Source organism: Nansenia antarctica (assembly GCF_963989245.1).
Source record: "Nansenia antarctica genome assembly, chromosome: 7".
In the NCBI taxonomy this organism is placed as follows: domain Eukaryota; kingdom Metazoa; phylum Chordata; class Actinopteri; order Argentiniformes; family Microstomatidae; genus Nansenia; species Nansenia antarctica.
The window spans coordinates 43,597,961-43,617,345 of record NC_137677.1 but is presented as its reverse complement, the minus strand read 5'-3'; the positions used below and the strand labels follow the sequence as shown (position 1 = coordinate 43,617,345).

General features: G+C 44.3%; 1 protein-coding gene across 1 annotated transcript in view; it reads right to left on the bottom strand.

Moving 5' to 3' along the window:
- Window positions 1-14,941, bottom strand: part of ccdc141 (coiled-coil domain containing 141) — a gene marked incomplete at both ends in the record, with an annotated part of 32,009 nt that extends 17,068 nt beyond the window's left edge. The window contains 4 exons of the mRNA XM_080536776.1: window positions 7,077-7,185; window positions 9,005-9,193; window positions 11,522-11,644; window positions 14,840-14,941. Of these exons, the coding sequence (XP_080392902.1) occupies window positions 7,077-7,185; window positions 9,005-9,193; window positions 11,522-11,644; window positions 14,840-14,941 (523 nt within the window). The remainder of the gene's footprint in view (window positions 1-7,076; window positions 7,186-9,004; window positions 9,194-11,521; window positions 11,645-14,839) is intronic.
- Between the last annotated feature and the right edge of the window lie 4,444 nt (window positions 14,942-19,385).

The following is a 19,385-nucleotide window of genomic DNA, read 5'->3' as shown; positions in this document are numbered from 1 at the left end:
ATAATGTTAGCCAAGTCACCAAGAAGAGTACATACGTATTTATACTGTTGTTTAGGCAAGAAAATTATAGTTTAAATACATTAATGACTATTAATGGCTTGTCAAAAGCCGCAAAAGACAGGACTACCACCCATAACTTATACCACCTATGCACTAACAAGGTTTTCCAGAACACATCTTTGAAAGCTTTAGACCAACATACAACACAATATCAAAACACTGTCAGTGCATAGGTGGTGTTGCTCATTTAGAATATCCTGTCTTTTGCAGACTCTCACTTAAAACATCGTTTTTGGTCATTAATCTCCAGGTTTTTGGGGGGGGAGGGTACTGCTCTTATTACAAAAAAGTGTTATCACTATCCTGCAAGTCAATCCCAATAGAAAAGCAAAAACATTTAAGAACTAGGCTTATTCATAAATATGACAGTGACTTTTTTGGGTACAAAACATAAGCCACCCTACAACAATAGGTCAATATTGACACGTTTTTTTGACCACCACAAATTGCATGAATATGGCAGAGCATCAGTGATGGACCTAGGCAGGCAAGCTTGAAGTTTACACAGTATGAATAATGTAATGACCATCTGACATGTCACCTGTACGCTGGGGGGCTGGACCAAACAGCTAAACTATGATAAGCAACTCGTCCACCTCTCATCTTGACCCTGAGTCTTTGACAGTGTTCCAAACTCTGAAGCATCTCTAGAGTCAGGCTTTTTTCCAGAGGCTTTTAAAACAGCTGTTGTGAAACCATTGCTGAATAAATCAAATTTAGATAGCGAGACTAACTAATTATAGACCAATATCCATAGCAACATAGTCAAAAAGGTGGTTTATAATTAAATTAACTCCAACTTACAACATGAAAACAAGATTCTGGAATAGTTTCAGTCAGGTCTAATCATAGCACAGACACAGAGACTGCTCTCACTAAAATTGTCAGTGATCTCAGACTAAACACTGATGGTAATAAGGTCCCTCTACTCTTGGATTTAAGTGCAGCATTCAAACATGATTGATCACGAGATCCTCATCAATCATCTTCAAAACTGGGTTGGTCTCTTTGATTGTGTCCTAAGCTGGTTCTGTACATGTCAATGTGATATTTTATCAGGGTTGCCAACTCTCACGCTTCTGACATGTAAACACACTCTTTCACCTTCAGTCTCGCACTCATATGTTGCCCAAACAATTCTCACGCAAAAACACTATTCTATTTTGAAGTGACATTACATACACATTTCTGTCGGCCCGACTAGAGATTAGGTACCTGGTAAACGATGAGCATATACAAAATGGCATAAAAATGATCAATGACAGCCCCGCGGTGGCGCAGCGGTCTAAGCATTAGCCTCTAGTGCAAGCTGCCCACCGGGGACTGGGATCGAATCCCGGTCTCGCCAGACCCGGATATGGCCGGGGCACACAGGGAGCGGCATATTGAGCGGCCGCTCCCAAGGGGGGTATAGGACTATTTCCGGACAAGGATCCGTCGCGCAACACCGCCCCCGTCTGGTGCTGGAGTAACGGTGTCGGGCTCGAGGAGCCAGTCAGCTAGTCTGCCTGGCTATCTCCTCTGGGGCTGCCGGCCACGGGGTCGTGCGGCGGATCCTATGCAATAGGCAGGGGATAATTGGATGCTAGGTTGGGTGCAATTGGATACCAAATTGGGTGAAAAAGGGATAAAAAAAAAAAAAAAAAAAAAAAACTGGTACAGAAGTGCATAATACAAAATATTCTCTCTCTAACAATTACTATGAGAAAGATGATGTCTGACAGTCTGATACAGTGTTTGACGTCATAAAGACCTCTGTCCCTCAGGCATTAACCTATCTCAGTGACAGCTTTTGTTTTATTGAGCAGCTTCCCCACAAGTCTTCCCTCAGGTCCTGTGCTGTTGATAGTATGTGAACTTCACTTATGTAAACATCCGATAGGTGTCTCTATGAGGGGCCTCTCCAGAGTTTGGAGGTGTTAAGGCAGGCTGAAATCATCTCATTTGGGGAGAGTGATTCTCTCCAGGGAGGTCAGAGGTGACTGAGCGATCGTCATGACTGGGCTATGGTGGCATATCGTGTATCAGACATCTGGCGCTGTGACCAGGACGTCTTTGCTCTGAGGGGTTCTGATGATGAAGGCAAATGAGTCCGGTACTTAACCGACTTGGACTGCGTGCCACCAAGACTCTGTGTTAGCCCACAGAGCTAGGTAGGCATTACCTGGAGGAGTTAATTTCAGTCTTCAAATCTGAGTCTGGATCTCCGAACCACCTCCGCTACCTTCCCTCACCTCTCTTTATGACACCGTGTTTCAGCTACCCTCCCTCACCTCTCTTTATGACACTGTGTTTCAGCTACCCTCCCTCACCTCTCTTTATGACACCTTGTTTCAGCTACTCTCCCTCACCTCTCTTTATGACACCGTGTTTCAGCAGCAGGCTCACCTCTCTTTATGACGCTGTATTTCAGCTACCCTCCCTCACCTCTCTTTATGACCTCTCTTTGTTTCAGCAACAGGCTCACCTCTCTTCATGACACCGTGTTTCAGCTACCCTCCCTCACGTCAAATGTGTGTTAGCCCACAGAGCTAGGTAGGCATTACCTGGAGGAGTTAATTTCAGTCTTCAAATCTGAGTCTGCATCTCCGAACCACCTCCGCTACCCTCCCTCACCTCTCTTTATGACACCGTGTTTCAGCGACCCTCCCTCACCTCTCTTTATGACACGGTGTTTCAGCAACAGGCTCACCTCTCTTTATGACACTGTGTTTCAGCAGCAGGCTCACCTCTCTTTTTGACGCTGTGTTTCAGCTCCCCTCCCTCACCTCTCTTTATGACACCATGTTTCAGCTCCCCTCCCTCACCTCTCTTTATGACACTGTGTTTCAGATACTCTCCCTCACCTCTCTTTATGACACCGTGTTTCAGCTACCCTCCCTCACCTCTCTTTATGACACCGTGTTTCAGCTACCCTCCCTCACCTCTCTTTATGACACCGTGTTTCAGCTCCCCTCCCTCGCCTCTCTTTATGACACTGTGTTTCAGCAGCAGGCTCACCTCTCTTTATGACACCGTGTTTCAGCTACTCTCCCTCACCTCTCTTTATGACACCGTGTTTCAGCTACCCTCCCTCACCTCTCTTTATGACGCTGTGTTTCAGCTCCCCTCCCTCACCTCTCTTTATGACACCGTGTTTCAGCAGCAGGCTCACCTCTCTTTATGACGCTGTGTTTCAGCTCCCCTCCCTCACCTCTCTTTATGACGCTGTGTTTCAGCTCCCCTCCCTCACCTCTCTTTATGACACCGTGTTTCAGCTCCCCTCCCTCACCTCTCTTTATGACACCTTGTTTCAGCTCCCCTCCCTCACCTCTCTTTATGACACCGTGTTTCAGCTACCCTCCCTCACCTCTCTTTATGACACCATGTTTCAGCGACCCTCCCTCACCTCAAATGTGTGTTAGCCCACAGAGCTAGGTAGGCATTACCTGCAGGAGTTAATTTCAGTCTTCAAATCTGAGTCTGCATCTCCGAACCACCTCCGCTACCCTCCCTCACCTCTCTTTATGACACCGTGTTTCAGCAACAGGCTCACCTCTCTTTATGACACCGTGTTTCAGCAGCAGGCTCATCTCTCTTTATGACACCGTGTTTCAGCTACTCTCCCTCACCTCTCTTTATGACACCGTGTTTCAGCAGCAGGCTCACCTCTCTTTATGACGCTGTGTTTCAGCTCCCCTCCCTCACCTCTCTTTATGACGCTGTGTTTCAGTTACCCTCCCTCACCTCTCTTTATGACACCGTGTTTCAGCAGCAGGCTCACCTCTCTTTATGACACCGTGTTTCAGCTACTCTCCCTCACCTCTCTTTATGACACTGTGTTTCAGCTCCCCTCCCTCACCTCTCTTTATGACGCTGTGTTTCAGCTCCCCTCCCTCACCTCTCTCTATGACACTGTGTTTCAGCTACCCTCCCTCACCTCTCTTTATGACACCGTGTTTCAGCTCCCCTCCCTCACCTCTCTTTATGACACCGTGTTTCAGCTACTCTCCCTCACCTCTCTTTATGACGCTGTGTTTCAGCTCCCCTCCCTCACCTCTCTTTATGACACCGTGTTTCAGCTACTCTCCCTCACCTCTCTTTATGACACTGTGTTTCAGCAGCAGGCTCACCTCTCTTTATGACGCTGTGTTTCAGCTCCCCTCCGTCACCTCTCTTTATGACTCTGTGTTTCAGCTCCCCTCCCTCACCTCTCTTTATGACACTGTGTTTCAGCTCCCCTCCCTCACCTCTCTTTATGACACCGTGTTTCAGCTACCCTCCCTCACCTCTCTTTATGACATCGTGTTTCAGCAGCAGGCTCACCTCTCTTTATGACGCTGTATTTCAGCGACCCTCCCTCACCTCTCTTTATGACACCGTGTTTCAGCAGCAGGCTCACCTCTCTTTATTGACACCGTGTTTCAGCTACTCTCCCTCACCTCTCTTTATGACATCGTGTTTCAGCAGCAGGCTCACCTCTCTTTATGACGCTGTATTTCAGCGACCCTCCCTCACCTCTCTTTATGACACCGTGTTTCAGCAACAGGCTCACCTCTCTTTATGACACCGTGTTTCAGCTACCCTCCCTCACCTCAAATGTGTGTTAGCCCACAGAGCTAGGTAGGCATTACCTGCAGGAGTTAATTTCAGTCTTCAAATCTGAGTCTGCATCTCCAAACCACCTCCGCTACCCTCCCTCACCTCTCTTTATGACACCGTGTTTCAGCAACAGGCTCACCTCTCTTTATGACACCGTGTTTCAGCAGCAGGCTCATCTCTCTTTATGACACCGTGTTTCAGCTACTCTCCCTCACCTCTCTTTATGACACCGTGTTTCAGCAGCAGGCTCACCTCTCTTTATGACGCTGTGTTTCAGCTCCCCTCCCTCACCTCTCTTTATGACGCTGTGTTTCAGCTCCCCTCCCTCACCTCTCTTTATGACACCGTGTTTCAGCTACCCTCCCTCACCTCTCTTTATGACACCGTGTTTCAGCTACCCTCCCTCACCTCTCTTTATGACACCGTGTTTCAGCTACCCTCCCTCACCTCTCTTTATGACACTGTGTTTCAGCAGCAGGCTCACCTCTCTTTATGACGCTGTGTTTCAGCTCCCCTCCCTCACCTCTCTTTATGACACCGTGTTTCAGCTACCCTCCCTCACCTCTCTTTATGACACTGTGTTTCAGCAGCAGGCTCACCTCTCTTTATGACGCTGTGTTTCAGCTACCCTCCCTCACCTCTCTTTATGACACCGTGTTTCAGCTACCCTCCCTCACCTCTCTTTATGACACCGTGTTTCAGCAGCAGGCTCACCTCTCTTTATGACGCCGTGTTTCAGCTACCCTCCCTCACCTCTCTTTATGACACCGTGTTTCAGCTACCCTCCCTCACCTCTCTTTATGACACTGTGTTTCAGCTCCCCTCCCTCACCTCTCTTTATGACACCGTGTTTCAGCTACCCTCCCTCACCTCTCTTTATGACACCGTGTTTCAGCTACCCTCCCTCACCTCTCTTTATGACACTGTGTTTCAGCTACCCTCCCTCACCTCTCTATATGACACCGTGTTTCAGCTACCCTCCCTCACCTCTCTTTATGACACCGTGTTTCAGCTACCCTCCCTCACCTCAAATGTGTGTTAACCCACAGAGCTAGGTAGGCATTACCTGGAGGAGTTAATTTCATATTTCAAATCTGAGTCTGCATCTCCGAACCACCTCCGCTACCCTCCCTCACCTCTCTTTATGACAGTTTCAGCTACCCTCCCTCACCTCTCTTTATGACACCGTGTTTCAGCGACCCTCCCTCACCTCTCTTTATGACACCGTGTTTCAGCAGCAGGCTCACCTCTCTTTATGACACCGTGTTTCAGCTACCCTCCCTCACCTCTCTTTATGACACTGTGTTTCAGCTACCCTCCCTCACCTCTCTTTATGACACCGTGTTTCAGCTACCCTCCCTCACCTCTCTTTATGACACCGTGTTTCAGCTACCCTCCCTCACCTCTCTTTATGACACTGTGTTTCAGCAGCAGGCTCACCTCTCTTTATGACGCTGTGTTTCAGCTCCCCTCCCTCACCTCTCTTTATGACACCGTGTTTCAGCTACCCTCCCTCACCTCTCTTTATGACACTGTGTTTCAGCAGCAGGCTCACCTCTCTTTATGACGCTGTGTTTCAGCTCCCCTCCCTCACCTCTCTTTATGACACCGTGTTTCAGCTACCCTCCCTCACCTCTCTTTATGACACCGTGTTTCAGCAGCAGGCTCACCTCTCTTTATGACGCCGTGTTTCAGCTACCCTCCCTCACCTCTCTTTATGACACCGTGTTTCAGCTACCCTCCCTCACCTCTCTTTATGACACTGTGTTTCAGCTCCCCTCCCTCACCTCTCTTTATGACACCGTGTTTCAGCTACCCTCCCTCACCTCTCTTTATGACGCCGTGTTTCAGCTACCCTCCCTCACCTCTCTTTATGACACCGTGTTTCAGCTACCCTCCCTCACCTCTCTTTATGACACTGTGTTTCAGCTACCCTCCCTCACCTCTCTATATGACACCGTGTTTCAGCTACCCTCCCTCACCTCTCTTTATGACACCGTGTTTCAGCTACCCTCCCTCACCTCAAATGTGTGTTAACCCACAGAGCTAGGTAGGCATTACCTGGAGGAGTTAATTTCATATTTCAAATCTGAGTCTGCATCTCCGAACCACCTCCGCTACCCTCCCTCACCTCTCTTTATGACAGTTTCAGCTACCCTCCCTCACCTCTCTTTATGACACCGTGTTTCAGCGACCCTCCCTCACCTCTCTTTATGACACCGTGTTTCAGCAGCAGGCTCACCTCTCTTTATGACACCGTGTTTCAGCTACCCTCCCTCACCTCTCTTTATGACACTGTGTTTCAGCTACCCTCCCTCACCTCTCTTTATGACACCGTGTTTCAGCTACCCTCCCTCACCTCTCTTTATGACAGCGTGTTTCAGCTACCCTCCCTCACCTCTCTTTATGACACTGTGTTTCAGCAGCAGGCTCACCTCTCTTCATGACACTGTGTTTCAGCAGCAGGTCTTTCAAACCGTCGGCGTCTGCCAGCTCCTGACCTCGACTCTGGAACTCCTCCGCCTCATCTATTCCGATAGCAAACTGGGGGAGAGAGAGGCAGACATCGTCAAAGGATCTGTACAGCTACACAACGATTCTTGCATTGCTTTGACTTTGCATAACAGTCATGACATCCTTCCAGAGATGTATTATTTATTTTTATTTATTTTTTAATCCATGTGCAAAACAGAACTGAACTGAACACCGCACGCATGCGAGTGCGGTGACCCAGAGCAGACCGCCGACCACATAATCACCATCTGCCCCTTATATAGACCACCCTCAGAAGCCAGCCTCTTCGACCTAGAACCAGAGATGCGGGCATGGCTACGCGACACCGAGTTGGACCTCTGACGTTACACGAAAGAAGAACTAAACTGTTTACAGTCACTAACTCAGAATACTCTACACCACGAATTTGTTATTCTGCCTTATCTTTCAGGGACACTTTTGATTTGATCATTTTAGATTAATGTTATGTAGCTTTCCTTGTTTGGGAATGATGAAACTGAGTAAATGTGAGACTGACTGCTCGGTTCAGCTCAGTGTTGAATACTCATGTGGCTTGTGATGAAGATCTACCCGGCTGTAAACACACAGGTGTCATGTCCTATTACAGAGATCATCGCTGAACAAACATTGCCAGCTCATGTGTTTACTTGTCTCTAGAGTCTATTCTACAGGGTTTATCCAGGGGGACCAGACACCTGTTTCCTGTTTCTGTCACACAGCTACTCATGTTCCATTAGACTCTAACCCTGGTGCTATGGTGCACCCTGGTTAACTACCAGTCAGAGCCAGCTAGACTACAGTGAGTATCAACATCACCAAACTCATGATTCTCAGACCTGGGGGGTATTCCATCAATGTCCCTAAAGGAAAATCCAGGCTTATTTTGATACATTTCGCGAGACATCAAAATAAGGCTGGATTTTAAAATAATTATTGCGGGATTTATCAAAATAAGCCTGGATTGTCCTTTAGCGACGTTGATGGAATACCCCCCAGGGTTCAAATAGTGTACTGTGAGCATTTGCTTGAACCTGCCTGCAGAGCCAGATAAATGGTAAATGGACTGACTTATATAGCCTCTTATTCCAAAGCGCTTTACAATGGCCTCTCATTCACCCATTCACACACACATTCACACACCAATGGCGGCAAGCTACCATGCAAGGCTCATTGGGAGCAATTTGGGGTTCAGTGTCTTGCCCAAGGACAACTCGACATGTGGCCAGCTGGGATTCGAACCGCCGATTTGACAACCTTGTGATCATTAGACTCTGCCTCTTGCGCTGCAGCCACCCCAGATAGGCGGTGTTTGCACATTTGGGAAAATGCCATTGGTTCTTTTGTGTCCGGCAAGCTCAAGAAAGCACAGGTGACCGTATTTGAAATGATTGAAATTACAATTTGAACCCATGTCTGATCATACAGAAAGACTGAACCTGTGAATTGCACTCTGCCTGTTCCCAATACATTGTCAGTAAGGACAGTCCTCAGTTGTTTCCAAAGGAAAATATTTGTCCAGCATATATACTGTATATATATATATATATACACAAAAGCTATCAAAGCTGATATAACAATGCAGTTTCCTTTGATGTGTTTTCAAAGACACAATGAAGAAGAGGACACAGATAGCCATAACAGGAACACAACACTGAATGCAATGCTACTACCATGAAACACTTCCTACAATTTTCAGGACCACATTATCTGGTACATTGACAATACTGTGACAGAGTGCAATGAAATGATAAACGTCATTGTTGGAGAGACATGTGAAATCAGAGCCGTTTGTCATACTGTACCTCAAGTGCTTTATCTATCTGTACTGTAGCCATTTGTCATACTGTACCTCAAGAGCTCTGTCGAAGAACTCGGAAGTCAGTTGGAGCAACGACCTGCGCCTCTCAAGCAGTGAGATCAGGATGGTCCAAGCGTGGCTCAGCGAGTTAGCCATGGCCTCATACACCTCCCCCTCGGCCGTCTCCTCGGCTGTCTTATCGGCCTCCTCCAGCAGAGCCCACACGCCCCCTTCATGTTTCTGACACAGAAAAGAGACGACGCTGATTAGAGTGCTAAAATCTACATCTTAGGATGAAAACCTCCAAACTGGCATCTAATTGAATGTAGTCCTTCGATATTGTCTTTTTGGTAAGCCTTTATTTTATAGCCTGATATTAGGCAGGTACTTACACTGATGAGCCAAAACATTATGCGCAGCACTGACAGGTGAAGTGAACATAACATTGATTATCTTGTTAAAATGGCACCGGTCAAGGGGTGTGTATGTACATACATAGGATATGTGCCCTGCACACGATATTAGTTACCGTATGTGTCCGCGTGTCAGCACAGAGTTACAAAAAAGGAAGTATGGTGGTAGTTTGGGGTTGGTGAGTTGGGTGTATAACCATGACTTGCAACTCAAATGTCACTCAAAAAGTTATTTTGGGGGGGTTGCTAATTGTTGTTATTGTCGAGTGTTAATGTTTGCTAATACCTTACCCTGACCAGTCAAAGTGAATGCCTAACCTAACCCTAAACTCATTGAGACCAGGTTTTTCCTAAATGAGTGAGTGACGCATCATGACATGTTAAACTAATCAAAATACATAGCTTGGGCAGAGCGCCAAATTCAGTTTTTCAGTTCAATTAATAAAAAATAATAATAAAAGGTTTTCAATGTTGCCTACCATCTGCAACAACTCTAAATAGTCCTACCCGGTTGAAAGAGACAACGCACATAACAGCAAGCAGCCATTCTACTGGACATGTGGGAGGAGGGCTCTTGGAATGCAAACACATTCTCCCATCGCCGAGTCCAGGCCAATCCAAGCCAGAACAGCTATCTGACATTTTCCAGACCTCCAAAAGAGGTGTGAGAACAATTTGATTTGGAGATATGGCTACACAAGACTATCATAACCCTAACCTGAACCACTTGAAGTCAATGCCTAATCACCTGCTAACTGTTTTTTTGTGCTTCGTGGAAATGTACAGTAGGTTATGGCTTCGTTATGGCTTCGTTATGGCTTCGTAGGTTAAGGCTTCATAGCTTCGATCCCTACAGTAGCTACAGTAGGTTATGGTGACTTTGTATTGTCATTACTGTATGCACAGTTTGCTATGAGACTGTTGGTATAGATGAACCAGACCGCAATACTGTGAATGCTGATGTTCTGTTCGTTGATGTTCTGATTCTCAACAACGTCAATGCCTTTCTGTGATTGCTGATGGTTGGTGTGAAATTAGAAGCAGCGGATGAACCAAGGATATATATGTAAATCCGTCTGGGATAGCTCTGTGGTAGGACCACTCTTTAATTATAGAGTTCATAGATCTAAATATGTTGTTTATCTGATGGCTTCAAATGGCTGGAGATACTCTTCCTTCCATTGGGTGGAACACCAGACTGATTGAAATCATTTTCCAAATCCTGGATTTAGTAAATTCAATAAATCAATCAAGACAAGTGAAATAATCACAAGAGGGAGCTGGGTCTCTCTCATGTTCCAGATACGGGCTCTATCAAGAAATATATAAGAAACCAACTTAAACCTTAAAAACATTTAGTAAAAACTGTATATTTTAAATGAACAGTATTTAGATTTTAACAAGTTACTTAATGACCAATTTTCCCTTTCCCCACTGAGCTGGCACTGGCTGGCACAAGATGTTGGAAAACATTTAAAAATTATTATTATTAATATACAGTATATATTATAATTGTTTTAACTGCAGTTCAAATTTCAAAGAGCAGCCAATGCAAAACCTATTGGGGAATTCATTGACATGGATAAAATCAACTGTTTGTGTGTGTAAAGTACAGTGTGTATGCCAATTGACATACGATTGGTAAAGATGCACATGCTCAGCAACTAGTACTAAGACACCTGGCAGTGGAGGGAGTGTATGAATGTACTTGGCAATGGGAACAAATGGCTAGATCTTAAATAGCCATTGTACTCCCGGCTTTTACGAGGCATGGAAAAAAAAACTTTCAGTGGAAATCATATAAATCAACCTGAGGTTGGCTGTGGACGTCCCACCAAGGCAGAGGCAATGAAAACAACTGAGCTTCATTCTTCTCTGTGTTATTACAAAGGCATAGATGGATCCTGATACAGGACTCTAAAGGATTGGAGATTATGAAGGTCAAGTGTATATATATTCTATATTTTCTGAAACAGGACTATCATAGAAAAGTTCTGTGGGGAAAAAAGGTTAGACACTTTAAACATGAAAGAACCTTTCACAACCTTGCATTGTCCCCGGAAATGTGTATTATATGCAGTTGATCTAATTGACGCCTTAATCACAAGACCAGTGGCCAGCTCTCTCTGATGCTTAGTCAAAGCTAGTGTGTTACCTTGAGTTTGATCAGGAGCTGGTCATGTTCACCCACCAGCTTCTGGGTTTCGTCCTGGTTGCTCCCGATCTCCAGCAGGTTGGGTCGTGCCTCTGTCAACTGCAGCTGCATCTGCGGCCCACACTACGCACACACACACACACACACACACGCGCACACACACACACACACACAAACACATGCCAAGGCCATGTTGACGTTCATAACTGAAGCAGGTCTGTAACATTATATCTGTGCACATCCGGAGACCCCCTGTGGATTTCACAGTGTGTAAACAAGGCATTGAAATAGGTCCCCTGGGGCTCCTATTCCACTAGCGACCCTGGGCGGGAACACCTTTGAGGACAAGGTCAGACCATGATTGTCATATTCCCGAAATGAACGTCACTGAATACAGGAGAGGACCCCGGGACTATTACATTAACTCATCTCAAAGCGGCGCTTTTCTAAGGAATTGCCAAACTGAAGGTGTGGAGCACCAACAGCTGTTAAAGAACTTCTCCTGCTGTGTGTGATATTTGAAGACTGACTGACTGTAGTTATCAGAAGAGGTTGGGATCATGGTAAAACATGTGGTGCAGGCAGCATGACAGTGCCGGTGTAGGTTATTTCCCAGGGTACACTCTGACAGCACGGCATGCCTCAGATTGCAGAAGTGACACTCAATTTACAGGGGTCTTGGAATGCAGCCTCCCCCCCCCTTACCACTTCTAGCTACAGTGTAGCACCAAAACTGGTCAACACACTGACGTAGAGAAAACAAACTACTCTCCCTACAAACAAACTTTGACAACGACATACAGTGACCTGAGTAAGTAATGGGACAGTGAACCTTTTTCTCTGCTTTTGGCTTTCCACTTGAATGTTAAATCAAACAGTTACTATGAGGTTAAAATAGAGATTCTATGCTTTTTTTTAGGCATAGTCCCCCTATTTTAGGTACTCACAAGTAATGAGACAAATGGCTTGACAAGTGTTTCTGGTAAGTCAGATGTGTTCTGTCACATCATCTGTGCAGGAGAGCAGTCAATGTCTAGTATTGATTCTAGGCTTTGCATTTGCCTTTGGAGTTTTCTATTGGTGTCTGTCAATATGAGGACCACATAGGTGTCAATGAACATCAAGGCAGCCATTATTAGGCAAAACAATTATTTTATCAGAAACATTGCCAAAATCGTAGGCTTGCCAAAATCAACAGTTTGGAACATTATTAAAAAGACAAGAAAAAGGCACTGGTGAGCTCAGGGGCCTCATTTATAGAAAGTACTCAGATCAAATGTTGATCTTACCCGTGTCGTACGTAGAAAACCACGTCAACGTAGTGATTTATACAATTTCAACGTGAGTCAATTTGACCGTGGAAACGATCGTAGCTCTACGTCGTGTATTGACCTTGCGTACGCACATTACCTACTGGTTATGCGGAGTTATTACAGGCATGTGAGCCGCACTGCCTAGTGTAATTCATGCAAGTGGCTCGTAATAAAATTAACGATGTTGTTATCAGCCGAGTTGAGGGGGGATGGCATAAAATTGGGGATGGCATAACATTTGATCTGAGTACTTTCTATAAATGAGGCCCCAGATCTTCTTTCTTTGGTCTTTTGTTAAGGGTCCTACTCATCCATGTGTGTCTTGTCACTGCTTTGGTAGTGTCTGTGACTGGATGCATTTTGAGATTAATTTTATGTTAGTATGTGATGCATTGAGACAACCTTTATACCATACTGTACATGGCTGGGACCTATTCACATTTAAACTCTTGGTTAATTTGTACCTATAGGGGCACCCTTTGAAGAAACTTTTTCCCCAAAATCTTTTAGGTTCCATGTAGACACTTTTTGGTTCCATTTAGAACCCTCTGTGGAAAGGGTTCAACATGGAACCCAAAAGGGTTCTACAGTTGGGGCAAATTCTGTCAGATTATTTGCATTGCATTTTTTGCTGTTTAAAAAACTGCAAAAAATAACAAACCATGGTTCTTCACATGTTTATTAATTTCATGTACAACTGTGTAGAATGATTTCCAAATTGTCTTGGACATAAGTGTTGGCACCCAACAGCCTTAAGAGCCAAGAGAGTCCTGCCTGAAAACACTTATTTTAGCCATCAGTGAACTACAAGCACCTTTCTACTGACAATCTGCTATACTCTTTCCACTCTTCAACTGTAAACCGGTTTGAAGGTTTCCTTTCACCAACTGCTGTTTTTAGATCTCACTGTAGGTTTTCGATGGGATTCAGATCAGGACTCATCACTGGCCACTCTAGTAGTCCAGTGTTTCAATCTGGACCATTCCTGTTGCTTTTGGAGTTATATTGTGGGAGGGTTGGAAGGTCCCCGACCTTCAATAGGGACCCAAAAAAAAAAAAAAACGCTCTAATTTCACTGAATTGGTGAACCATCTGTACATCTGTCAGGGAAAATGTTTTGATGAAACAAAATTAGAGCTTTTTCAAGCTAAGAATGCATTATTTTAGATAGTTTCTTAGAATGTTTCTTTGTTCTGTATGCTGCAATTGTACATTCATTTAATATATGTGTGAAGAACCAAAGTTTGTTACATTTTAATTGAATTTAATTGAATAAAATCTGAAAAATCCCAGAACAGAATTGGCTCCAACCGTACATGGAACCCAAAATGGTTCTTCAAAGGTTGCACCAACAGGGAAAGTGAAGAACCATTTTTTGGTACTAACTAGAACTTCTTTTTAGAGTGGAAGCCATATATAAGGTTTCTACTCGTATTACCCGTGTGTCTCATTACTGCTTTGGTAATGCCTGTCTGAGGATGCGTGTTGAGATGTTGAGATGAACTTTATGTTAGGTATGATAGACATTGAGATGACTCTTATACATGGCCTGGGACCTATATCATATCTAAGCCAAATAGCCATAACAAAGACATCTATTGACATTCCAGACCCACAGCCACACTAAAGAACAAGGGCTATTGGGTCTGTGACATCACAGACAACATCATGTCTTCTCTATCTGCAGCAGCACTTTGGAGAGATTGACCAGATGGCTGCTGTTGGCAGGTCAGACTGTCAGCAAGAGACAGACCCATATTGACTGAAGCTCAGTTAGTTATAGGTTAGTTATAGGCTAACTTGTTTTACTGACATAATGCTCTGTTGATTTCCCTCAAACCCGCTGTATTTTAAAATCTATATTTTTGAGGGAGACGGGAGCTTTCGCCTTTTTCAGACTGATAGAATCTTCTCAGATAAAATAAATGTACAATTGAATAGACCAAGCATTTGTCTCTTAATGTCGACAGATCAACAACCTAGTAAGTACTTGTAAGATCTCTACCTTGAGTACAGTCACAATAATCTGCGAGTCCCCAGCCTGCACTGCGATGGTGCTGATCGTTGTTGAGGAGGGCTGACCTCCTGTATCACCTTTGTTGGACATTGTCCCTCCCGGTCCAGTCCACACGTCATAAAGAACAAGATGGTCAATAGAGAGTTGGCGGTAGCCCCTTACTACCCTCTCTCCTCTCCCAGAGTGCTGCGACCCCTGTCTCTCCTGTGCACTGCTTCAGTCCCTGGAGGCGTTAAAACAAAACACTCCAAACAGCCCCAATAATCCTTTGGAACAAAGTGACAAAGTCAACACCGGCAGCCCCCGGATCCCTGATCCCAACAGGTCATGTTAGTCATGTTCCAGAGTGTTCCAGAGTGGTTCCCAGCAGCAGCAGTGTCCTCTCTGTCTCTCCAGTCCCCGCCGTAGAGCTGTGGGCTTGAATGGACGCTCTAAAGGAGACACACAGAGCACAAGTTGACAGGGCAGAGAACACGGTGCGTTAAAAATAGAAACATCCACTAGGATTATCACACTGTGCAGAGAGCCGTCTGACACACCCCTAGTTAGGGTGGCGCTGGTCTCTCTGCTCACCCTCCCTCCCTCTGCCTCTCTGCCTCTCTCTCTCTCTCTCTCTCTCTCTCTCTCTCTCTCTCTCTCTCTCTCTCTCTCTCTCTCTCAGGCACACGCGTGCACACACACACACACACACACACACACACACACACGCACACGCACATGCACATGCACACCCTGAGAAACACACATGGCCCACCTACGGAGTATCATCTGTTCCAATGGATTTTAGGCTGGACATAGAGATGTTGATCAGACTAGCTGCACCATACTCCTCTGAGTTAACCAAGATTTTCCAGTGTCCCCTCTGCAGCCAAGCACCCTTCACCCTGGTATGCTGTTCCACTGTTTAGATCTGGAAGAGAGAAGCCCTTAGCCTCTCACTGGCCACTGCTAATCACTAGACTGGAAACCCCTCAACACACCAGCAATACTTTCACTACTGAGTCATCCAAAGGACCATTTTTAGCCTCTCTCTCAAACTCGGTACACTGTGCATTTCATATTATGTGGAAACTGGCATTCCTTTGAGACATTAAAAAAAGAAAATCCCCCAAGGTTCTTTTAGAATATCTCTTAAGAGTACAAACCAGTGAGAGAAGTATTGTTTTAATGAACGCCTGGTCTAGTTCCCTGACTGCAGCACAATGAAAGGAAGAGAGAGAGAGAGAGAGAGAGAGAGAGAGAGAGAGAGAGAGAGAGAGAGAGAGAGAGAGAGAGAGAGAGAGAGAGAACATTCTGAGGCATCAGAGCTCAGGGAAACACTCCCAGCTTCCCGCTGCTTCAGAACAGTCTCTTCCATACAGCGCTTCAATCAATGGATGTTTTGGAGGCATACCGGTAACTCTCCTGATCGGACACAAATAAATACAGTATTCTTTTTTACACTACTGTAAACATTTTGGATCAAACACAATAACTAAAAGAAATAGAAAGAAAATCTAACACAAAAAATACAATATATTTGACAGATAACATGGTAAATACTGTATATACTGTACTTTCAACAGTCATAGACAATGAATACACCATGAATTGCTGACTCTAGAGAGGAACAAATCAACCAGTATGTTTCCAGGCGTGATACAAGCACAACAACCCTCTGGTTGCCTCTGGTTATCAAACACACTCAGGATACCAGATCCCCTAGGTCACTTCCTATCTATATACCCAACACATACAGTCACTTTTTCCCCTATTTTAATCAATGTCATGTCTCTTTCCAGTGTAATGTCTGCATGACTGTCTCGTATTGTGTGTTTCTATGGAGGTCCCACCATTGTTGCTGCAGTTAATGACGTTTCGAATTCTGAAATGAAAAAATAAAGTAAGCATTGTCCCTCTGGAGGCAAGATGCAAAATCACCTGAATGAGTTTAAAATGTGCAGTATAATTCTGCTGATTTACATAGAGGGAGGCTCTGTTGGAGAGATACTACTGGGTCTCTGTGCAACTACTGTGTTCTGTTGTGTTTTCGAAGAGGAAGTTAGAATTTCACTGTGTGAATGTCATGCATTCTCTTGTATCCCAGTAAACTCTGAACTGAAGTGAACTGGGCATAGTACCACAGTTGGACTAGGTTTTCGTGTTCTTTGTTGGAGACACACCAAGGTTAAAGTACTATATTGTAGTGTGTACTTTGTTGGAAGGTATACCAACGTTAGAGTATTACGTTGTAGTGTGCTTCGTTGGAAGGAATACGGTGGTTGGAGAACTAAGAGCCGTCTGTTATGGGTACTGTGTACTTATGGGCACTGTGTAGGGGGTGAATAATCAGACAGGGTCCTGCTGTATAGGGTCAATCGCTTTGTCAAGGATAGAATAGAACCACTGTTCACACTGTTGAATATGTGTATATGTGTGCGTGTGTGTATACCAAACAATACCATGAACAATCGCTGTTTACAACAGTATCTTACACTTAAGTTTGAAGGGGAACATATTTACATTTCTACCAAAAAGAGAAAACCATTTTGACACTCAAACCTTACCTCCAAAAGTGCTGACATTTTTGTTCTTTTGCTGACAGAGAAATTGTTGAAATACAGAGTGTCAGCACATCAGAACTAGGTTATAATAACAATAAGGAAAAACTACATACAGATGACAGAAAATGTACAGTATCAGACACAAACATATATTTTGTTTTGTTATGAGTGATCCAGGGTGACAATAGCATGACCATGGGTTAAGAGAATTCTGCGAAAGAAAATGTGCATGACAGTTTAATTAAGGCACAATCTGGGATTTGTTCAGTAGTTCAATGGACATTTACATTTATGAGAGAATATGACTTGACTATGAATTCCAAATGAGTGTAGTACTGTCTTACTGTATCATTCATAACCCAAAACACAAGGTTGTTTGTAAACCAACAACATACTGGAAAGCTTTGAAAACAAACAATGTACTGTATCTTTAAAATACAATTAACATTTGTACCATCTGTACAAAATATGTTAATATTTGGGTTTAGCAGAAATATGTAATTTACCAGATATGTGCCAAACCTCCATCGTTTATGGTATGTTGTATGTTAATGATTGGAACTGAGACCAGCAAAGGAGGATGATTGGAGGACCGTTAGTTCTTGCATCCAGAGCTCTGTGAATGAATTTGAGAGTGGCCACATTTTCTGAGCCCCATCTCTCAACTTCATACCAAATCAAATGGTGAGTCAGACTTTTGGATGAAAAACTAATTTACATGATACAAGTGCATGATACTGTTGATACTATTCCCCAAAACATGAGCAGCAATTTTCAGTGAGGTATCCTAAACTCCCAACCCTGTGCGACAGGAATGCTCCTCACAATGCTTGGATGATTGGCCATAGGAGTGTTGAGTGCTAACGGGAAAAATGCTCTCCACATATCCTCCCCAGTGACATTACAGCCATACCAACTCCACTACCTACCAAGGCTTTCATGAGCTAGCATGGCAGCAGCTGCAAAGTTGGAGAAACAGCTGATAAAGTAGACAGCAGCTAGCTCTGTCTTAGAAGTCCCGACAGTGCAGGGGGGAGAGAGTGAGAGAGTGAGGACCTGGGAGGCCCCAGCAGTCCAGCCATCTGTTGGGGGTTGGGGGTGTCCTGATAAAGTAGGGCCAGCCTCTCTGAGTGGCCAGGCCAAATCTGAGAATGTTTATATTTAGGTACCTCCATCAGCCTCATGTCATTAGGCATCAGCAACAGCCACTGGATCTGGAACCGAACTAGGCCTCAAACAACAACCGTTAAGTTCTTCCATGTGGACAGGATATCATGTGGTAACGCTCCATTTGAATGAATATACGACTTTATGTTGTCTGTTCTTCTACGGTATTCTGAAGTCTGAAACAATTAAGAGTATGTCTAGAGGGAAGTAGATCTTTTGTTTCCAATTATTGTGACATATTTATCCAACTAAAATCTAATAGATATTCTCAATTACCAAATTAAATGTGTGTTCCAATCACAAATGTGTGATTGGAATCTTGGGTAAGCCGTTATTCTACTGCCCTGTTTTAGTTGGTATTAACCTATTCATTATGAAATTATGTTCTAACAAGTTATTTCTTAAGTTATGTTCTATCCACATTCAGCCTACCTGATCAGTGAATCTAAAAGAAACAGTGAGTGTAATTACTATGTACATATTAGATAATATTAAGTACCTACTCATCAGGCTGTAAAATAATAAAATAACTGAATCTTATTGTGTGTTCAGAGGATGTCTAAAAGCTGCTTTCATAGACATGTGGATGCTATTCTAGTCTTGTCATCCAACGACTAGGCAATGAATGTCAGTCACACGCTGTCTGACTATCCCAGCTCTAGCCGAAACAAATGAGTTACCATAAATATTCTCATATGGACGTATACAATAGATCTGAATATATTCAGCATACAGTACATACTCAACATACCCGCATTAGCATAGTTTCTTTTGGATGCTATTTGTGCTGAGAAGTATAGGCAAGGGAAAACACAGTTACAGCT